The sequence below is a fragment of the Chelonia mydas genome, chromosome 7, assembly GCF_015237465.2.
Source record: "Chelonia mydas isolate rCheMyd1 chromosome 7, rCheMyd1.pri.v2, whole genome shotgun sequence".
In the NCBI taxonomy this organism is placed as follows: domain Eukaryota; kingdom Metazoa; phylum Chordata; order Testudines; family Cheloniidae; genus Chelonia; species Chelonia mydas.
The window spans coordinates 98795363-98815572 of NC_057853.1; the positions used below are offsets into that span (position 1 = coordinate 98795363).

At 41.0% G+C, this 20210-nt stretch overlaps 1 protein-coding gene across 5 annotated transcripts in view; it reads right to left on the reverse strand.

Annotated features, from left to right (window-relative positions):
* Positions 1 to 6531, reverse strand: part of MGMT (O-6-methylguanine-DNA methyltransferase) — a 295867-nt gene extending 289336 nt beyond the window's left edge. For 2 of the 5 annotated variants that reach the window (XM_037904908.2, XM_043552268.1), the window contains exons 1-2: positions 6386 to 6523; positions 4596 to 4961 (exon numbers count right to left, since the gene is read on the reverse strand). In XM_037904908.2, coding sequence (XP_037760836.1) covers positions 4596 to 4700 — 105 coding nt within the window. In that variant the 5' untranslated portion in view covers positions 4701 to 4961; positions 6386 to 6523. Of the gene's footprint in view, positions 1 to 4595; positions 4962 to 6385 lie in introns of all 5 variants that reach the window. The other 3 variants (XM_043552270.1, XM_037904905.2, XM_037904904.2) reach the window with 2 other exon arrangements.
* Positions 6532 to 20210: the final 13679 nt, after the last annotated feature.

Below are 20210 nucleotides of genomic sequence, written 5' to 3' on the forward strand. Positions count from 1 at the left end.
TACCATCCATGATTATCCAAAACCTTAAAAATCTATACTTTCTAGTTATAGTCACATTTGAGTTCTTTTTTAGAGTGTACTTTTTGGCCACTTGGAGCAGATCATCACACAAGTAATATTTTTTGCAAGAAACTATTGGAAGAACAATATTTTGGGAAAATATGTCAATGCATGTTAATGGTATCTTTGTAAGATATAACTCAGTTTCCTGTACTTGCATGTATGTATCACTCAACACCTGCTAAACCATGGCCTATTTGGGGGCAATAAACCTGGTTATCAGTTTAATTCTCTGCTGTAAAATTAAAAGATTAAGGCAGCATTTTTGGTGTTCATGCTTGTACGTGTAAGTTTGTTTTATTAGACTTTGCACAAAGCCCACATATCTTTCTGTACTGCTGTGCCAGCATCCTTTTGGATGGCGTACTGGTGTTGTATGAGGCTGCACTCTCTCCATTAGCAATCTGATGCATCAGTAGGAAAGAGAGTTTGATGCAAGAACAGGTCAGGTTTCTTTCCTTGACGTGACTTCAGTGAAAAATTTCTAGAGAGAGTTAAAAAGTTTGCAATAGTAACTAGGAAATGTAGCTGTGTCCTGTCACTTCCTTACAAATTTCAACATTCAAAAATTAGAACTGTTGTCCTACATTTTCCCATTAGTTACATTCTCTTCACCAACCCAGATATCTTATGAACACTCAGTGAACTAGAGAATTGCACAATATGTCAATAAAGTAAGCGTATTTTGAACTACTGTCCATATGACTCAATTTGTCAGTAAAAACTGCCACCAGCGCTGTGCTTGCAGAAAAATGTCCATAAATGCATTATTGCGACTGGCAGATCGATGTCTATAATAAAAACAAATAGATTTAACAAGTGCTTGCTTTTACGACTTATGCTATTGGTAGAATGTGCATTCAGTTTCACCCTTCGACTTCTGGGAATGAGCAATACAGGCTGTGTTGGATACTTTGCTGACTACACTAGTGTTAGAATAATTTTCTGTTTGTAACACAGGTTTCAGAGTAACAGCCATGTTAGTCTGTATTCGCAAAAAGAAAAGGAGTACTTGTGGCACCTTAGCGACTAACCAATTTATTTGAGCATAAGCTTTCATGAGCTACAGCATCCGATGAAGTGAGCTGTAGCTCACGAAAGCTTATGCTCAAATAAATTGGTTAGTCTCTAAGGTGCCACAAGTACTCCTTTTCTTTATTCTAACACAGGAAATCTTTTAAAGTATTAGACTGAATACATCTAGGATTTACCTCATTGTTCTAAACATTTTTTCCAAAACCTGCATATTTAACAACTTAAAATAATGAAAAGAATTATGCAGAAAACGGAAACTTGTTTTTAAAACAGTTGCATCCCAGGCAGACTGGCTCACTATTTTTAAGGCTGGTGCAGAAACACTGTATTTTTGCTCCGTTGGTGCCATGATTCAGCTCCTATGCCACTAATCTAATTGAGAATAACCATCACTGTTCACACAGAGTTTCAACATGCACCATGTGGGCAAGGGTGTCACCTTTTATATCAGTAGCCTCTGGGGTAGTGTAAGAAGGAAATTATATATTGCTTAGCTAGAGCATGACTGGGTGTAGTGGCTGTCACAGATTGGTTTAACTTTTAAGGATTACAGCTGTTTTAGCTCTACCACATACTTAACTGTGCACTTAAGTAAGGGACAACATTAACAAAAACTAACACCTATTTCCTAAACCTATTCTTCTTTTGGCTGTATATACCTTTCCAGACTATTAGGCTTCTCTTTGCAACTGAAGTTAATTTATCCTGTCACCTAAACCTACACCTTAAAAAACATTACTAAATCCCAGTTTGCTTTGGAACAGTTTTCCCACATTATACAGTTTTCCCAAAATGAACTGCCCAACTCCCTGATTTTGCCTTTTAAATAAACCCCGATAGCCTTTTCAAAGGGCACAAGCTTCTCCTTCAGGCTACTCTCTCTTTAGTGATGCCATGAATTGATTCTCTACATATGTTAAGCGTTAAACAGTGGTGACAAGTTAATTACGGAGTTATCAGGAGATAAAGAAGTCACAGTAACACAAGTTACAGTACAACTACTATAGTTTCCTATGGATCTTCTGTGTAGTTGCTGAATAAACGGTGTAATTAACTTGTCATGGATGAGACTGCAGATAGAAGCTGCCAAACCCATCCTTACAAGCTCCTAAATACACCTATTTGGCTACACTGATGTCAAAATCTTTGAGTAAAAGTTGCTTCTATCCTACCAAATACAAGCAAGATTGTAGGAAAGTTTTAGTGTTTAGGGTATTCCTACTTATAAATCTAATCAAGTCTACGAGCAAAACTATACTGTTTTATTTTTACTAAATGTTGATAAACCTATATTGTATGGATATAGAAAGCACTCACAAAACGCTGTTGAAAAAATCCAAAATACAAAAGCAACTTCAGAACTTTTAGAATGAGTATACTGTATTTCTAGGTAAGTAGGAGAAATATCCTATGGTATTAAGGAAATCATTTTTGTTTTCCAGATCTAAGACTATTTCAACTTGATAGACATGATGGCACTTAAACAGGCTTTCAAAGGAAAACACTGAGAAGGCACTGCTCCAGCTAGCCAAATTTAAGAATTGTACACAAAGAATAAAAAGCCCTCTACATTTTCTGGAAGAGAAAAATCAACTACTAAACTAGTAATTACGGTTTGAGACAAGATATTCTAAGGGTGCGAACACTGGGCAGGGAACCAAAGCCAAAGTGCCCCATCCACTTCTGTGGTGGAGCTAATAAAAACCCTGCCCAACAGGCTGAGATCTGCAGGAGTGGATGTAAAGAGCATGTCACCTCTGTGAACTTCTTCCACCCTTCTCTCCAAAAATCCTGTAGAAGCGCTGCCAGAGTTAGGGATTCATGCACAAGGAGAACATGCTCACCACAACTGAGCACAGTGGGACAGCTGAAAGAATAGGGACCATTGCTCTTTTAATGGACCCATTGCCCCTGGGTTATGAGGGGAGGGAAAATAGGCTGTATCTGAGGTAAGGGAGAACCGAAGTGCCCAGTTCAAGTGGGGACACAGAACCACTAGGTGCATAAGTGGAGAGGGCAAGGAGTATTTATATCTTGTGTCCTCCAGACAGAACTCTGTCTCATCACAAACAGCACCCCTCCACACCCCACAGGATCAGAATAAGGACTGTGTCTTTTATGATCTGCTGGGAGTATTGCACTAGTTGCCTTTTTTCTTTTGACACTGAGAAGAAAGTTTTCCTTCACTACCAGATTGGCCAATGCAGGATGGGTGGGTTTTGGTTTTGGATTTTTTATTGGTTGGATTTTTTTTGCTTTCCCCATGGCAGTTCAGGGACTCATTAGGGTAGGTCAGGAGGTTAGGTCAAGATGTCACAACTTAGTAGGTAGTAAGTGGGCAGTGCAGGTATCATTCCATAAAGGTTTGATTCCCTGCTAAACCAGCTTGGAAGTGGATTTAAGGGAAGGCATCCCCTAACAAAGCTGGGGAATTGGCTCTTAATATTTGTACACCAGGGAGAGAAAGCCTCCTTTTTTTATCCCTGCCCCTTAACAAGGGGACGGCAGCAGCATCCCCGCAATTGGCCAGGACTAGGTTGAAAAGAGGGAATAGGTGATGATTAAGGAAAGAATGACGACAAGAATATACAACTTACTGTCCGTTATACCCAGATGTAGGAAGTTTTAAAAGGTGTGACTTAATTATACCACACACATTTCATCCTGTTTTCTTCCTGAATGGACCAGATAAGGACTGGGTTGGTAGGAGAAGGGCATAAGCTCATTAAATCTCCTTGGAAATTCCGCATGACAATTACTTCTGACTCGGTTGACGAACCTACCTCAATAAGTAGGGAGGAATTTTTCTGTGGGCAGGCACCAATAGTAGATTCCATACTATGGGTCCATTGAAGCTACATTTGCTATGCAATCAAGGGAAGACTAAAGGCCATATACACAGTTCAGCAGCATACCATTTCTATATAGTTACCTTAGTCTCCAATGGACTGCCAACATTCAAAGGGTTCTCAGTCGAAAACTTTCACATTTCCACGAAATGGTTAACCCTAGCCCCCGTCCCCAAACAGAATATTCCACAAGAAATCCCATGGAATTTCTAATCTGGCATATGTTTCCCTCACTCTCCCCGCATAGGGACAATTTGGACTCAAGAATTAATCAGCTCTGCCACTAAGTGACCTTGAGCAAGTCACTTATTCACACTGTATCTTTATTTCACTGCTCGAAAAAGAAGATAGTCACCCATGATACAGAGAGAGAATTAATACTTATAAGGTGCTTTGAAAATTTGAAATACTATAGAAGTGTGACATTCTATCATTTAATAAGGTAAAAGCAGAAACCAAAATGAAAAAAAAAAAAGAATTAAAAAATGAAGAAGATGCAGAAATTAACAAAAACTACACTATGACTTGCTTGGGAATGATGAAGTAGCAAAGAGGATTTTTATATTTACTGTCTATATTTTTACAGTTTGTATTACAAATATAGCAATAAACCAATACTCCTTATTAACCTTTATTTTGCCTTCTCCTTACATTAAAAAGAGGAGTGACCGATTTGGCACCATATTTCCAAATATTTTCTACACAGCAAACAATTATCCTCAGCCCAGATTGAGCAGATGAGAACTTCTGGAACATAGTTCATGCTGGCTACAATATTACTGGTTTGCTTCACTTTTTTCCACCATAGGGAGATTTTGTATGACAGAAGTGGATACGGGGCATTTGAAGGGTTTAATTTTGTTGTTGTAGGACAGGCCTCAAGGAGTCACCTATTTGCTTGACATAGCAAGAGATCTGGTATTTCCATTTTATCTCAGATCCAAGATGATGAAAATACTAGGAGGCAACCAGATCTCCCAATTCACTGTAGCCTGAGGAAAGGGAGGACAGGGTGACCTGCAATAAAAAAAGAATGAGGAGGAAAACTGAAATATTTAGGATTACTCTGTTCCAACCTGCAGATTCCAGATGCAGAGGCCTACTGATACCGCTAGTTTATGAGTGCTTGCATCCTTCTACTGTAGAAAATACTCTGAGTCTGGACCCAACTCCACAGTGCTCATGAAACCAAGAACCCCATTACTAGGAATTTTTTTTCAGTTGTCTCTTTCATGTACTATAGGACTGTACAGTGTAAATTTCAGTGAGATATTTAAAGTGAGGTTTTATTTTGAAAAGGGTTCACAAAAAATGGCACCTTCTTACTCATCAAGTCTGCTTTCTGGGTGCATTAGTCATATCTCATTATTCAGTGATGAGAATGCAGATTTTTAAAACCACTTTTTACTAGTTGGCCCTGAAGGATCAACACTGTTCTGGGAAAGCCTAACTTTATTTTTTCCAGCCTTACATAGCCACAGAATTGTTAACTAAGTTCTGCTTTTAGTGCCATCCACACCAACCCATTTTGTCTTCAAATTATGCCTTTAAGAACTTCCCCTAGACACAGTAGGTTGCAAAGGTGCAGCCAACGACATAATTTGAGATTGGTGGGATTCTATAGGTGTAAAAGAGATTAGCATTTGGCCAATTGAATCTTTACTACTGTGATCTTGAATTTGCAGGCCTGACAGCCAAGAAAGGCTCTCTTTTTATTTGTAAACTAAACAAATGGATCTGGAAATCACTGAGACGCAATGTGTGTGGACCCCCATGATGCCTGTTTCAAAGAGTCACTTTTGGAGAAAGAGCACACTTTAAGTTTCATCTCATTCGCTTGAAAATTTCCTATTCAGAATGTCCCAGCTGCATACCACCCTACACTAGAGAAATGCACAGCATGTTACAAAACCTTAGCATAGCTTTAAAAACTATGCCAAACAACCAAACAAACAAAGGGAGGCAAGGGGAAGAAACCAAACTCTTCAAGCACTTTCCCAGGCTGTACAAAGGAGAACGGCAGGCACAGCAAAAAAAGTCTGAAGAGGAGACTTTTAAACCTGCTCTCCCTCCCCCACTTCTGGTTTTTTTAACTACACTAGGGGATTTCAATGACTTTCTAACAAATAAATATGCTGCCCAGCTCCCTCTTTCCCTTGTACGAACAACCCTAAACCAGCAGGCCCAGTTATCCGCATGTGCCAACACAACCCCCACTCCTAAGCAGAGCCGCAGCAAAAGGGAGGAGCCAGGGGACGCGTTTGCATTTGCAAGCGAATAAAGCCTCCGGAGCTTTCACACCAATCCCCTGACCTGCAGCGGGGGAAGGAGGGGAGCGGGGACTGAAAACACCAGCCCAGACTCTGCTTTGCCCCTCTCACCCACTTTACACCGCCATCGCTGGCTTTAGAGGGGCCGCAAGAAAATGCCCCAGCACTCACCACTCTGCAGAAGGGATTACAAGAGAAAAAAAAAAAAACAACCACCAAAAAAACCCCTAAGACATCACCACAAGAACAAACGCAGCACCCCGCGCACACAAGTTGGAGCAGCGGCTGCTGCCGGGAGCGCGCTTAATTTCCTCATACGCAATTTGCACGAGTTAGCTTCAGTGTCACGTGCCCAAATCCTCTCCCGCCGGCGGGCGTGCCGCTTGCGCGCCCGGAGCCCGGCTGCACCCCGGCGCACCTGCGCGCCCGCCGAGCGGGCAAATGGCGCGGCCGCAGGAGCCTCGGAGGCGCTGCAGTAACCTGTGGCTGGGGGGAGCGGGAGAGAGAGAGAGAGTTGCTGCGGTTGTTGTATGAAGGGGGAAAGCAGGCCACTGGGAGGGTCAGTGAAGGGCCAGGCTAGGGTGGGAGGTTTCCTGCGAAATTTGCAGGAAAAAGGTGAAAACCGCATAGATTCCCGCTTCTTTTTTAGCTCCAGTCTGTACCATCAACACAAAGAACAAGCCTTGCTGCTCCTGCTGCATCGAAATAAAACCCAGACCACCTTAGTGCATGAATCCGGGGAAGGGAGGAATAGATCTGGTACCCAGATCCAGCTGGCTCTTGCCCACTTTTTGGCTCCAGACCCCCAAATTGTACCACTAAAGGGAGAATGAGTGTAGTGTCTACTGAACCAAAAAATCTGGCTCCTGATTCATCCTGGCTTACTAGCACTGGAAAAATGTCCGTGTGGTTTCTGGATCCTAACACTTTTTAGCCCCAGTACTCCCAAGTTCTAAACACTGTAAAAATGTAGTAGCTCCTAGGGCACCCAACAATGCCGACATTGTTGCAGATTGATGTGCAACAGGAGCTGGATCCGGACAGCATTTGTATTCCAAACCGCAAAATTCTACCAGTTAAATCACAAATATGTGTGTGGTACTATCCGCTCTCACCCCCATCACATCTGAGCGCCTCACAAATCTTTAATGTATTTATCCTCATAACAGCCCTGTAACGGGACCATGCTGTTATTCCCGTTTTACGGATGCCACAGAGAGCCTAAGTGACTTGCCGAGGGTCATGCAGCACGAGTGCTGGAGCAGGGAATTAATCCCAGGCGCCACTAGTTCCCGGCCCATACTCTAACCAGTTGGAAATCTTTCCTCTCAGAGAAAAGTACAGCTGTCCCAAATTGACTGCAAACATCCAGATTCCAGTGTATCCTTATAGAATAAATAGACCCACAAAAATACAGGTTCAGGGTGAAGGCTAAAAATTGTCTGGATTCAGATGCTGGGTATGAGTTCTTGTGACGCTACGTCTAGTTCTTGAGTATGGGTATGAGTTCTTGTGACCTGTGTGTATTTGGGCATGGACTTTTTGCGTGGATTAAAAGTAATTACACTTGTTCTGTCTTTAGGCAATGGAATTTGGGTGATTGCTGCCAAAATTGGTAGTATCCAGCAGGACCCAAGAGCTGGATCCAGGTTTATGCACCCCTCATATGCTGAGATATACCCAGGTTTGGATTTTCTTTGATACGGTAAAATAAACTAGATCTATGTTCTGTTTTAATAGCTTTTGGGGTTGATGCTCAAAGACTGGTGGGATCCAGACAGATCTAGCTGCTATACTTTTCTGACTTTGTAAAGTGGGAAAGATAGGGAGGTAAGTTTATAAATAGAGAGTTTGCAAAGTGGGATGCTTAGTGTTTATAAAAGAGGCAATATGGCGTGAGGAGAAGGGTTAGGGTTTGTGCATAGGAAGGCAGGCTGTAGGGTGAGAGTTAGCCAAGTTTATAAATAATAGAGAGAAGGCAAGTGAGGGGAGGGTTACTAAATCTTACAAGAAGGTGGAAGCTCTTATTTTTAATTAAATGCAAAAATATTTTTGTGAGGACAACAATATTTCAGTATGTGAAGCTTAAGCCCAAATTGATTGGGCCTAATTTTAAGGGTCTTTACATTTAGCTGAGAGATTCTCAGGGGGTTAAAAGCTGGAGGCTGTCAAACAAGGGAGACATCCACTTAAATGAGGGAGATTTTAAATGACTCCTTGTGGCATTCTACAAAATTCTTCTTTGTAAAAGAAGTATGTTGTAAATAAAAATGCATTACATTAATTCCAAAAATGGTCTGGTTCTGCAGTCTAAAACTTTCCAGAGTTTGCCTGAGTAAAGACTCCAGGATAAGGACCAAAAAGGATTTCTCCTTTCCAACTAGGATGACCAGATGTCCCGGTTTTATAGGGACAGCCCCAATATTCAGGGCTTTTTCTTATATAGGTGTCTATTATTCCCCACCCCCTATCCTGATTTTTCATACTTGCTATCTGGTCACCCTATTTCCAGCTGACAGCACTATAATATGGGCCTTGAGGGCTGACTTAAAATTTGGTAACTGCTGACTAGACTACTACTATGCTGGGGCATTGCAGAACTCCTAGTACTCCTAACTTTTTGAGGAGCAATCTTTCTGAACACCAGGCCTAGCTCTGCTGTATGCTCTCTAGCCCTTTAACCTTAAAACTGCTTAACAGGTCTGAAAGTAGCATGTTTGCGATAGGTATGTTTGGCTGTCTTTCCCCTCTAGATAGGGAAAGTGTAGCTTAATTTTGACTGAAGAATCACTACTAAAATAGTCATCAGGTGGTAAAAATGTCCAGATCTCCAAACTTCCTGCTGTTAGCTGCCACCCACAAAGAAATTGGTTTAAAATGATAAGCTTAAGTGATCTCAAGGATGAATGGCAATTAATGTAAATAGTTTAACAATATATAAATCACATCCAAAGTACTTGACGTGAACAGTTTTTTAATTAAACATTTGCCGTTGAACACAAAAATACCTATATATTACAACAGAGAAGAAAAATGGAAAAGTCATTTCGTTGTTTGCAATAGATTGTAACCAATTAGAGAAATGTGGTTAATATGTTCTGATATTTTTGTGCATTGAGAATTAATCACTATTGCTTGCCTCTGCAGCAGCCATTAGTGAACAACCGATTCTTAGAATTGTGTTAATTTCCTGTGTGGCACTACTGGACAAATACATTTAGGCATGATAACGGGCTACACCTGCTGATGAGACTGGATTTTTAATAGGATATGTTTTAATATAGCCCAGGTCACTTGTAAATGAAATGTTATTACCATTGTGTGGTCCAAAACACGTTAAGTGGCCTTGTGAAATAAGTGATCTCAGCTCACTTCTAATGGCCCAGTTTGGTTCTTAGTCAAGTCAACGAAAAGAGTCCAAATAGGAATTGCAGGTATCCACATCACAGAATTTTCCATCATGTTTTGACAGCAGCGGACACTGTTATTTGTATCAACAGAAAGGCTCAGGAGAGTCTGAGTTAGGCCCTGGTCCTGTACATGTGTACACATTCTTTAATGAGATTACTCTCATGCTTAAAGATAAGCCCATTCATAAGTGTTTGGACGATTAGACAGAAGACTGAACTATTGTCAAGGTTGGTCCCTCCATGTTAGAATTAAGATCCATTGGTAATGCAGTGTGGGGGAGTCATCCCTGCTCTACCCGTTGTTCTGTAGACAACTTTATTTTCTACCCCGATCATTCTGACGTTTTTCCCTGACATAAAACTGTGACTTAAAAACAATGACAAACACGTTAATATTTTTTGTTGCTGTGTTAATTGTGCTTCATTCAAAATGCATGGCTGGGGGGAAATCAATGTTTTGACAAAATATAAAAGCACATTATAGTTTAAATATTTTTATTATTGTATATGCAGGGCTTGTTCAAATGAATGGCACATACTGTATTTTGGCACTGTATTTTCTCTGAACGTACAGTCCACCTAGCAATTATCATTACATGAAAGCAATATACTTTTCAAAATATCTTCAATCAATTATTGCACATATTAACCATAATGCATACATGATATCCCCTATATATCTAAGAAAGTCTATTTCACAAGTACAAATACAGGAAAAGGATACCTAGACTTCATGAAGATGGGTGCCCCTGTCTTGCAATAAGTTCTGTGCAGGCAGAACATACACCATGCAGAACGCATTGCAGGATGAGTCCCCCATATTTGCGCATAGAAGTTGAAAAGTGTCACATGACCTAATAGAATAATTAGCATGAAATGCTTGGCCTGTCTCATTCCCTCTCATTGAAAAATTGTTTTGGTAATTATTATGTGCACAATACTGTCTAAGGTAAAAGGAGTCTTAAAAGCTTTGGCCTGTTATTTTCTTATTCTTAGATGGTATTAGAAACAATATAGAAGGTTGGTTTTTTAAATACAGAGTTGGGGTTTTTTAAAGAAACTCTTTAAACTCCCTGACTGTGTAATTCTAAATCTATACAATTGTATTTTTAAGCAATACAGAACTAGAGTTCTTTGAGAAAATAAACAAAATGTATGAAAGAGAATGATTGAATGTAATCGAATTAGGCTTGCAAACACTTTTGATAAACAATCTCAGACTTTTGTGGAAGGACATTACTGAGCCAATGTCTTTAATTGCATTTGGCCAAACTTGCTTTCGAATAGAATTGGGCTTTGTAGGGTTTTGTGATACAGAAGATTTACCCCCAGCTACAGTAATATAGAATTGGCTTGCTTTTTAAGTCATATCATGGTTTTGGATCTAAAAATGATTAGGAAATAGGAAGCAGTTCTCAGGGTTGAAAGAATTTGATGGTGAGATACCCCATGTATATTTAGGTTTCAGAGTAGCAGCCGTGTTAGTCTGTGTTCGCAAAAAGAAAAGGAGTACTAGTGGCACCTTAGAGACTAACCAATTTATTTGAGCATAAGCTTTCGTGAGCTACAGCTCAATTCATTGGATGCATATGCTCAAATAAATTGGTTAGTCTCTAAGGTGCCACTAGTACTCCTTTTCTTTTCATGTATATTTACTGTTTTTAGAATATAAATGAGAAAAAGTGTACTTCTCTGAATGCAGGAATGCTTTCTATTATAGACTCATAGACTTTAAGGCCAGAAGGGATCATCATGATCATCTAGTTGACCTGCACATCGCCTCTCCCACTCACTCCCGAAATAAGCCCATCACCTCTGACTGTGTTACAGAAGTCCGCAAATCATGATTCAAAGACTTCAAGTTACTGAGGGTTTGTCTACACTAGCACTTTACAGCGCTGCAACTTTCTCACTCAGAGGTGTGAAAAAACACCGCCCTGAGCGCAGCAAGTTTCAGCACTCTAAAGTGCCAGTGTAGACAGTGCACCAGCACTGGGCGCTACGCCCCTCGTGGAGGTGGGTTTTTTTAGAGCACTGGGAGAGTTCTCTCCCAGCGCTCTGCCGCGACTACAGAAGCCATGTTAAAGCTCTGCCGCGGCAGCACTTTAACATTGCCAGTGTAGACTAGCCCTCAGAATCCACCATTTACAATAGTTTAAAACTGCAAGTGACCCCATGCTCCATGCTGTAGAGGAAGGCAAAAAAAAAAAAAAAACACCCCAGGGTCTCTGCCAATCTGATTTGGGGGGAAATTCCTTCCTGACCCCAAATAATGTCGTGATCATGTTGGCAAGACCCACCAGCCAGACACCTGAGAAAGAATTCTCTGTAGTAATTCAGAGCCCTCCCCATCTAGTGCCCCATCACCGGCTGTTGGAGATATTTGCTGCTAGCAGTCGCAGATCGGCTGCATGCCATTATAGGCAGTCTTATCATCCCCTCCATAAACGTATCAAGATCAGTCTTGAAGCCAGTTAGCTATTTTGCCCCCACTATTCCCCTTGGAAAGCTGTTCCAGAATTTCACTCCTCTGATGGTTAGAAACTTTTGTCTAATTTCAAGCCGAAACTTATTGATGGCCAGTTTATATCCATTTGTTCTTGTGTCCGTACTAGCGCTTAATTTAAATAACTCCTCTCCCTCCCTGGTATTTATTCCTCTGATGTATTTATAGAGAGCAGTCATATCTCCCTTCAGCTTCCTTTTGGTTAGGCTAAACAAGCCAAGCTCTTAGAGTCCGCTTCCATAAGGGCTCATCCTAGTAGCCCTTCTCCATATTTGTTTCAGTTTGAATTAATCTTTCTTAAACATGAGATATCAGAATAGCACACAATATTCCAGATGAGGTCTCACCAGTGATTTGTATAGTGGTACTAACACTTCCCTCTCGCTAGAAATAACTTGCCTGATGCATCCTAGGACTGCAGTAGCTTTTTTCATGGCCTCATCACATTGGTGGCTCATATTCATATGATCAACCAGTACACCAGTCTTTCTCCTTCTTTGTCACTTCCAACTGTTATGTCCTCATCTTACAGCAAAAATTCTTGTTGTTAGTCCCTAAGTGCATGAACTTGACCTTTGCACTATTAAATTTCATTCCATTGCTATTACTCCAGTTTTCAAGGTCATCCACATCTTGTATGATATTCCAGTCCTCCAGTGTATTGGCGATACCTTCCAACTCTATGTCACCCACAATTTTTTATTAGCACACTCCTACTTTTTGTGCCAATGTCATTAATAAAAATGTTAAATAAGATTGGTCCCAAGACCGATCCATGGGAAACTCCACTAGTAACCTCCCTCCAGCCCAACATTTCATCTTTCAGTATGATCCGTTGTAATCACCCCTTTAACCATTCCTTATCCACCTTTCAATTCTCATCGTAATCCCCATCTTTTCTAATTTAATTGATAATTTCCCATGTGGAACTGTATCAAATGCCTTACTTTAATTCAGGTAGATTACATCTACTGCATTTCCTTTGTTTAAAAAAATCAGTTATCTTCTCAAAGAAAGAGATCAGGTTGGTCTGCCTGATCTACCTTTTGTAAAATCATGTTTTATTTTATCCCAATTACCATTTACCTCTATGTCCTTAACTACTTTCACTTTTAAAATTTGTCTTCTAAATCTGATATTGTTTAATGTATTAACGATTGAATATCTTAAAGATTGTAATCTGGACATTTGCCAGTGACACCCAAATTATTTAAACTACTGTAGTTATGAGGGATTGTGAGGAAAATATTTAAGCAGCTGGGTAGCTGGGTTCCCATGATGGCAGATGAAACTCAGCATTGACAACTGGAAGGCGATATACTATGGAAGAAATAAATTAAACTACTGAAACACACTGATGGGTTCTGAATTAACCTCTCAGGAAAAACATCTAGGTGTAATCATGAACATTTAATGAACGTGTCTGCTCAATGAGCAGCAGCAATCCAACAAGCAAATAAAATGCTGGAATGTATTAAGAAAGAGTCAGGGAATAGCACGGTAAAAAATGTAATGGCATTATATAAACTAGTGGTATAGTCTCACCTGACATGTTATATTTAGTTATGGTTGTCTCATCTCAAAATGCATATATCTGAAATAGGAAAGTTCTATACAGGGGCAAGAGGAATGGTTAGATGCACAGTGGAAGGGGCTTCTATAAAAGATAAGACCTTTAAAACGTATATCTGTATTAGTTTGTCAAGGAGTTAAGAAGGAATGTGCTAAAAGTATATGGAGGTATAATAATCAATGTGGGCTAATCAAATGGTATAATTAGTGACCTAGATGTACGACATTATACAAAAAATGCCTGGTCTTAGCTTTGGCTTTTGCCTAAAATAAAAATCCAATTCAATTAAAAGTAGAACTAGCAGATACTCCAGACCCACAAGCCTCAAATAACCAACAATTATAAAAACCGAGCCCAATGATGCTCCCCATCCCCACACAAATATTGGCACCCAACAAAATCCTTTCTCTCCCCAAACATAGGTAAGCTGTTCTGAACAAATCTGGGCTATTTCAGACTAAGGGAGCATATGTTCCACAGCTGAGGTCTTCCCTAAGAAAACACCCTGCTGGCTCAAGTGCTCCCTCACAAGTATCTCCATTGATCACAACTGCGACAGCATGTGGAGAAAACTGGGCTGTCAAGCAGGCAGGTCTTAAGTTGTTCAGGGCTTTCTAGTTCAAGACCAACACCTTAAATTCTACCCAGAAACCAATAGAAAGCCAGCACAAACAGACTCCAGATTGCTAGAACTGTTAAGATATACTGCTTACTCAGCAGGCTGTTGCATCTTTTACCAACTTCAGTTCTGGGTTGGTTTAAGATCTAGCCCCATGTAGAACAGGTAACCATAATCAAATCCTGAGATGAAAAAGGCCTGGATCACATTCACAGAGTTTATATTTGAAAGAACTAATCATAACTTATTACTGTCACCTAGAATCCTACTTTCGACATCTCCGACTCAAAGAATATTTCCAACACACCTCTGAACAACATACTAACCCACAGAATCCTTCCTACCAAAACTAGAAAAAGAAGGATTCTGTGTGGACCCCTCCTGCAGGTCGAAACAACAGACTGGACTTCTACATAGAGTGCTTCCATCGATGTACACGGGCTGAAATTGTGGAAAAGCAGCATCACTTGCCCCATAACCTCAGCCGTGCTGAACACAATGCCATCAACAGCCACAGGAACAACTCTGACATCATAATCAAAAAGGCTGATAAAGGAGGTGCTGATGTCATCATGAATAAGTTGGAATATGAATAGGAGGCTGCAAGGCAGCTCTCTTAACTCCACATTCTACATGCCATTATCCTCTGATCCCACTGAGGATTACCAAAAGAAACTACACCATCTGCTCAAGAAACTCCCTGAAAAAGCACAGGAACAGATCTGTGCAGACACATGCCTAGAACCCCGACCAGGGGTATTCTGTCTGCTTCCCAAGATCCATAAACCTGGGAATCCTGGACGCCCCATCATCTCACGCGTTGGCACCCTGACAGCAGGATTGTCTGGCTACGTGGACTCTCTCCTCAGGCCATATGCTACCAGCACTCCCAGCTATCTTCGAGACACCACTGACTTCCTGAGGAAACTACAATCCATCGGTGATCTTCCAGAAAACACCCTCCTGGCCACTAGGGATGTAGAAGCCCTCTACACCAACATTCTACACAAAGATGGACTACAAGCTATCAGGAAGAGTATCCCCAGTAATGTCACGGCAAACCTGGTGGCTGACCTTTGTCCTCACCCACAACTATTTCAGATTTGGGGACAATATATACCTTCAAGTCAGTGGCACTGCCATGGGTACCCGCATGGCCCCACAGTATGCTAACATTTTTATGGCTGACTTAGAACAACGCTTCCTTAGCTCCCGTCCCCTAACACCCCTACTCTACTTGCGCTACATTGATGACACCTTCATCTGGACCCATGGAAAAGAAGCCCTTGAGGAATTCCACCATGATTTCAACAATTTCCATCCCACCATCAACCTCAGCCTAGACCAATTCACACAATCGGTCCATTTCCTGGACACTACTGTGCTAATAAGCGATGGTCACATAAACACCACCCTATACCAGAAACCTACTGACCACTATACTTACCTACATGCCTCCAGCTTCCATCCAGGACACACCACATGATCCATTGTCCACAGCCAATCTCTAAGATACAACCGCATTTGCTCCAATCCCTCAGACAGAGACAAACACCTACAAGATCTCTATCAACCATTCTTGAAACTACAATACCCACTTGCTGAAGTGAAAAAACAGATTGACAGAGCCGGAAGAGTACCCCGAAGTCACCTACTACACGACAGGCCCAACAAAGAAAATAACAGAACGCCACTAGCCGTCACCTTCAGCCCCCAACTAAAACCTCTCCAGCGCATCATCAGAGATTTACAACCTATCCTGAAAAATGATCCCTTACTTTCACAGGTCTTGGGAGACAGACCAGTCCTCGCTTACAGACAGCCCCCCAACCTGAAGCAAATACTCACCAGCAACCACACAACAAAGACACTAACCCAGGAACCTATCCTTGCAACAAAGCCCAATGCCAACTTTGTCTACATATTTATTCAAGTGACACCATCATAGGACCTAATCACATTAGCCAAGCCATCAGGGGCTCGTTCACCTGCACATCTACCAATGTGATATATGCCATCGTGTGCCAGCAATTCCCCTCTGCCATGTACATTGGCCAAACCGGACAGTCTCTATGCAAAAGAATAAATGGACACAAATCTGACATCAGGAATCATAACATTCAAAAACCGGTAGGAGAACACTTGAACCTGTCTGGCCACTCAGTAAAAGATTTAAGGGTGGCAATTTTGCAACAGAAAAGCTTCAAAAACAGACTCCAATGAGAAACTGCTGAGCTTGAATTAATATGCAAATTAGAGACCATTAACTTGGGTTTGAATAGAGACTGGGAGTGGCTGGGTCATTACACCTATTGAATCTATTTCCTTAAATTAAGTATCCTCCCACCTTGTCAACTGCCTAAATGGGCCATCTTGATTATCACTACAGAAGTTTTTTTCCTCTGCTGATAATAGCTCATTTTAACTAATTAGCCTCTCACAGTTTTTATGGTAACTTCCAACTTATCTGTATGTGTGTATGTGTATATATATATAATCTCTCTCTTACTATATGTTCCATTCTATGCATCCTATGAAGTGGGCTGTAGCCCACGAAAGCTTATGCTCTAATAAATTTGTTAGTCTCTAAGGTGCCACAAGTACTCCTGTTCTTTTACCCTAGCTACTGGAGATTTTAAGAGTGACATCTGGTATCAAACCTCATGTTTACAGGGATAACTTGATCACTAGTGGGATCTAGGAGTGAATGTTTTCCCCCTTTTGGTAAAGATATATATCATTACGCAATTGACCAGGTGCTTGAGGATTTACACAAACCTGAGAAGTATTGGGCATAGGCCACTCTTAGTGGCAGGAGAGTGGATTACATAGGAGTATTGGTGTAGTAGTCCAGTGGATCCCAAGTGGCTCTTTAATGTGTCTCCTGCAGCTTATAGAGTCATAGACTTTAAGGTCAGAAGGGACCATTATGATCGTCTAGTGTGACCTCCTGCACAACGCAGGCCACAGAATCTCACCCACCCACTCCTGTAATAAACCCCTAACCTATGTTTTAGCTATTGAAGTCCTAAAATCATGGTTTAAAGACTTCAAAGTGCAGAGAATCCTCCAGCAAGTGACCCATGCCCCACACTGCATAGGAAGGCAAAAAACCCCCAGAGCCTCTGCCAATCTTCCCTGGAGGAAAATTCCTTCCCAACCCCAAATATGGAGATCAGCTAAACCCTGAGCATGTGGGCAAGACTCACCAGCCAGACACCCAGGAAAGAATTCTCTGTAGTAACTCAGATCCAACCCCATCTAACATCCCATTACAGGCCACTGGGCATATTTACCGCTAATAGTCAAAGATCAATTAATTGCCAAAATTAGGCTTACGATTCCCTCCCTAAACGGCTCACATCATACGATTCCCTCCCTAAACTTATCAGGCTTAGTCTTGAAGCCAGATAGTCTTTTGCCCCCACTGCTCCCCTTGGAAGGCTGTTCCAGAACTTCACTCCTTTAATCGTTAGAAACCTTCATCTAATTTCAAGTCTAAATTTCCTCATGGCCAATTTATATTCATTTGTTCTTGTGCCCACATTGGTACTGAGCTTAAATAGTTCCTTTCCCTCCCTGATATTTATCCCTCTGATATATTTACAGAGAGCAGTCATATCTTCCCTCAGCCTTCTTTTGGTTAGGCTAAACAAGCCAAGCTCTTTGAGTCTCCTTTCGTAAGACAGGTTTTCCATTCCTTGGATCATTCTAGTAGCCCTTCTCTGTACCTGTTCCAGTTCATCCAATTCATCCTTCTTAAACATGTAAGACCAGAACTGCACACAGTATTCCAGATGAGGTCTCACCAGTGCCTTGTATAACGGTACTAACACTTCCTTATCGCTACTGGAAATACCTCGCCTGATGCATCCCAAGACCGCATTAGCTTTTTTCACGGCGATATCACATTGGCGGCTCATAGTCATCCTGAGATCAACCATTACACTGAGGTCCTTCTCCTCTTCTGTTACTTCCAACTGATGAGTCCCCAGCTTATAACAAAAATTCTTGTTATTAATCCCTAAATGCGTGATTTTGCACTTTTCATTATTAAATTTCATCCTATTGCTATTACTCCAATTTACAAGGTCATCCAGATCTTCCTGTATGATATCCCGGTCCTCCTCTGTATTGGCAATACCTCCCAGCTTTGTGTTATCCACAAACTTTATTAGCACACTCCCACTTTTTGTGCCAAGGTCAGTAATAAAAAGATTAAATAAGATTGGTCCCAAAACCGATCCCTGAGGAACTCCACTAGTAACCTCCCTCCAGCCTGACAGTTCACCTTTCAGTATGACCCATTGTAGTCTCCCCTTTAACCAGTTCCTTATCCACCTTTCAGTTTTCATATTGATCCCCATCTTTTCCAATCTAGCTAATAATTCTCCATGTGGAACCATATCAAATGCCTTACTAAAATCGAGGTAAATTAGTTCCACTGTGTTTCCTTTGTCTAAAAAATCTGTTACCTTCTCAAAGAAGGAGATCAGGTTCGTTTGGCATGATCTACCTTTTGTAAAACCATGTTGTATTTTGTCCCAATTACCATTGACCTCCATGTCCTTAACTATTTTCTCCTTCAAAATCTTTTCCAAGACCTTGCATACTACAGATTTCAAACTAACAGGCCTGTAGTTACCTTGATCCTTTTTTTCCCTTTCTTAAAAATAGGAACTATGTTAGCAATTCTCCAGTCATACGGTACAACCCCTGAGTTTACAGATTCATTAAAAATTCTTGCTAATGGGCTTGCAATTTCATGTGCCAGTTCCTTTAATATTCTTGGATAAAGATTATTCTCCCCCCCACCCCACCCCTATTTAGTCCCATTAAGCTGTTCGAGTTTGGCTTCTACCTCGGATGTGGTAATATCTACCTCCATACCCTCATTCCCATTTGTCAGCCTACCATTATCCCTAAGCTCCTCATTAGCCTCATTAAAGACTGAGGCAAAGTATTTGTTTAGATACTGGGCCATGCCTAGATTATCCTTAACCTCCACTCCATCCTCAGTGTTTAGCAGCCCCACTTCTTTCTTTGTTTTCTTATTTATATGGCTATAGAACCTTTTACTATTGGTTTTAATTCCCTTTGCAAGGTCCAACTCTATATGGCTTTTGGCCTTTCTCACTTTATCCCTACATGTTCTGACCTCAATAAGGTAGCTTTCCTTGCTGATCCCTCCCATCTTCCACTCGGTGTAGGCTTTCTGCTTTTTCTTAATCACCTCTCTTGAGATGCTTGTTCATCCAGCTTGGTCTACAACTCCTGCCTATGAATTTTTTCCCCTTTCTTGGGATGCAGGCTTCTGATAGTTTCTGCAACTTTGACTTGAAGTAATTCCAGGCCTCCTCCACCTTTAGATCCACAAGTTCTTCAGTCCAATCCACTTCTCTAACTAATTTCCTTAATTTTTTTAAGTTAGCCCTTTTGAAACCAAAAACCCTAGTCAGAAATCTATTTTTGTTTATCCTTCCATTTAGTTTGAACTGAACTAGTTCATGATCGCTCAAACCAAGGTTGTCCCCTACAACCATTTCTTCTATGAGGTCTTCACTACTCAACAAAACCAAATCTCAAATGGCATCCCCTCTTGTTGGTTTAGCAACTACTTGGTGAAGGAATCCATCAGCTATCGCATCCAGGAAAATCTGAGCCCTATTATTATTACTAGTGCTAGTCCTCCAGTCTATATCTGGGAAGTTAAAGTTTCCCATGATCACACAATTTCCATTAGTATTTACTTCATTAAAAACATTAAAGAGGTCTCTATCCATATCCAAATCAGATCCCGGAGGTCTATAGCACATCCCAATCACTATCCCAGAGGAGGTTCTAGTAGCTTTCTTCCCTGATGTGATTTTTGCCCAGACAGACTCTGT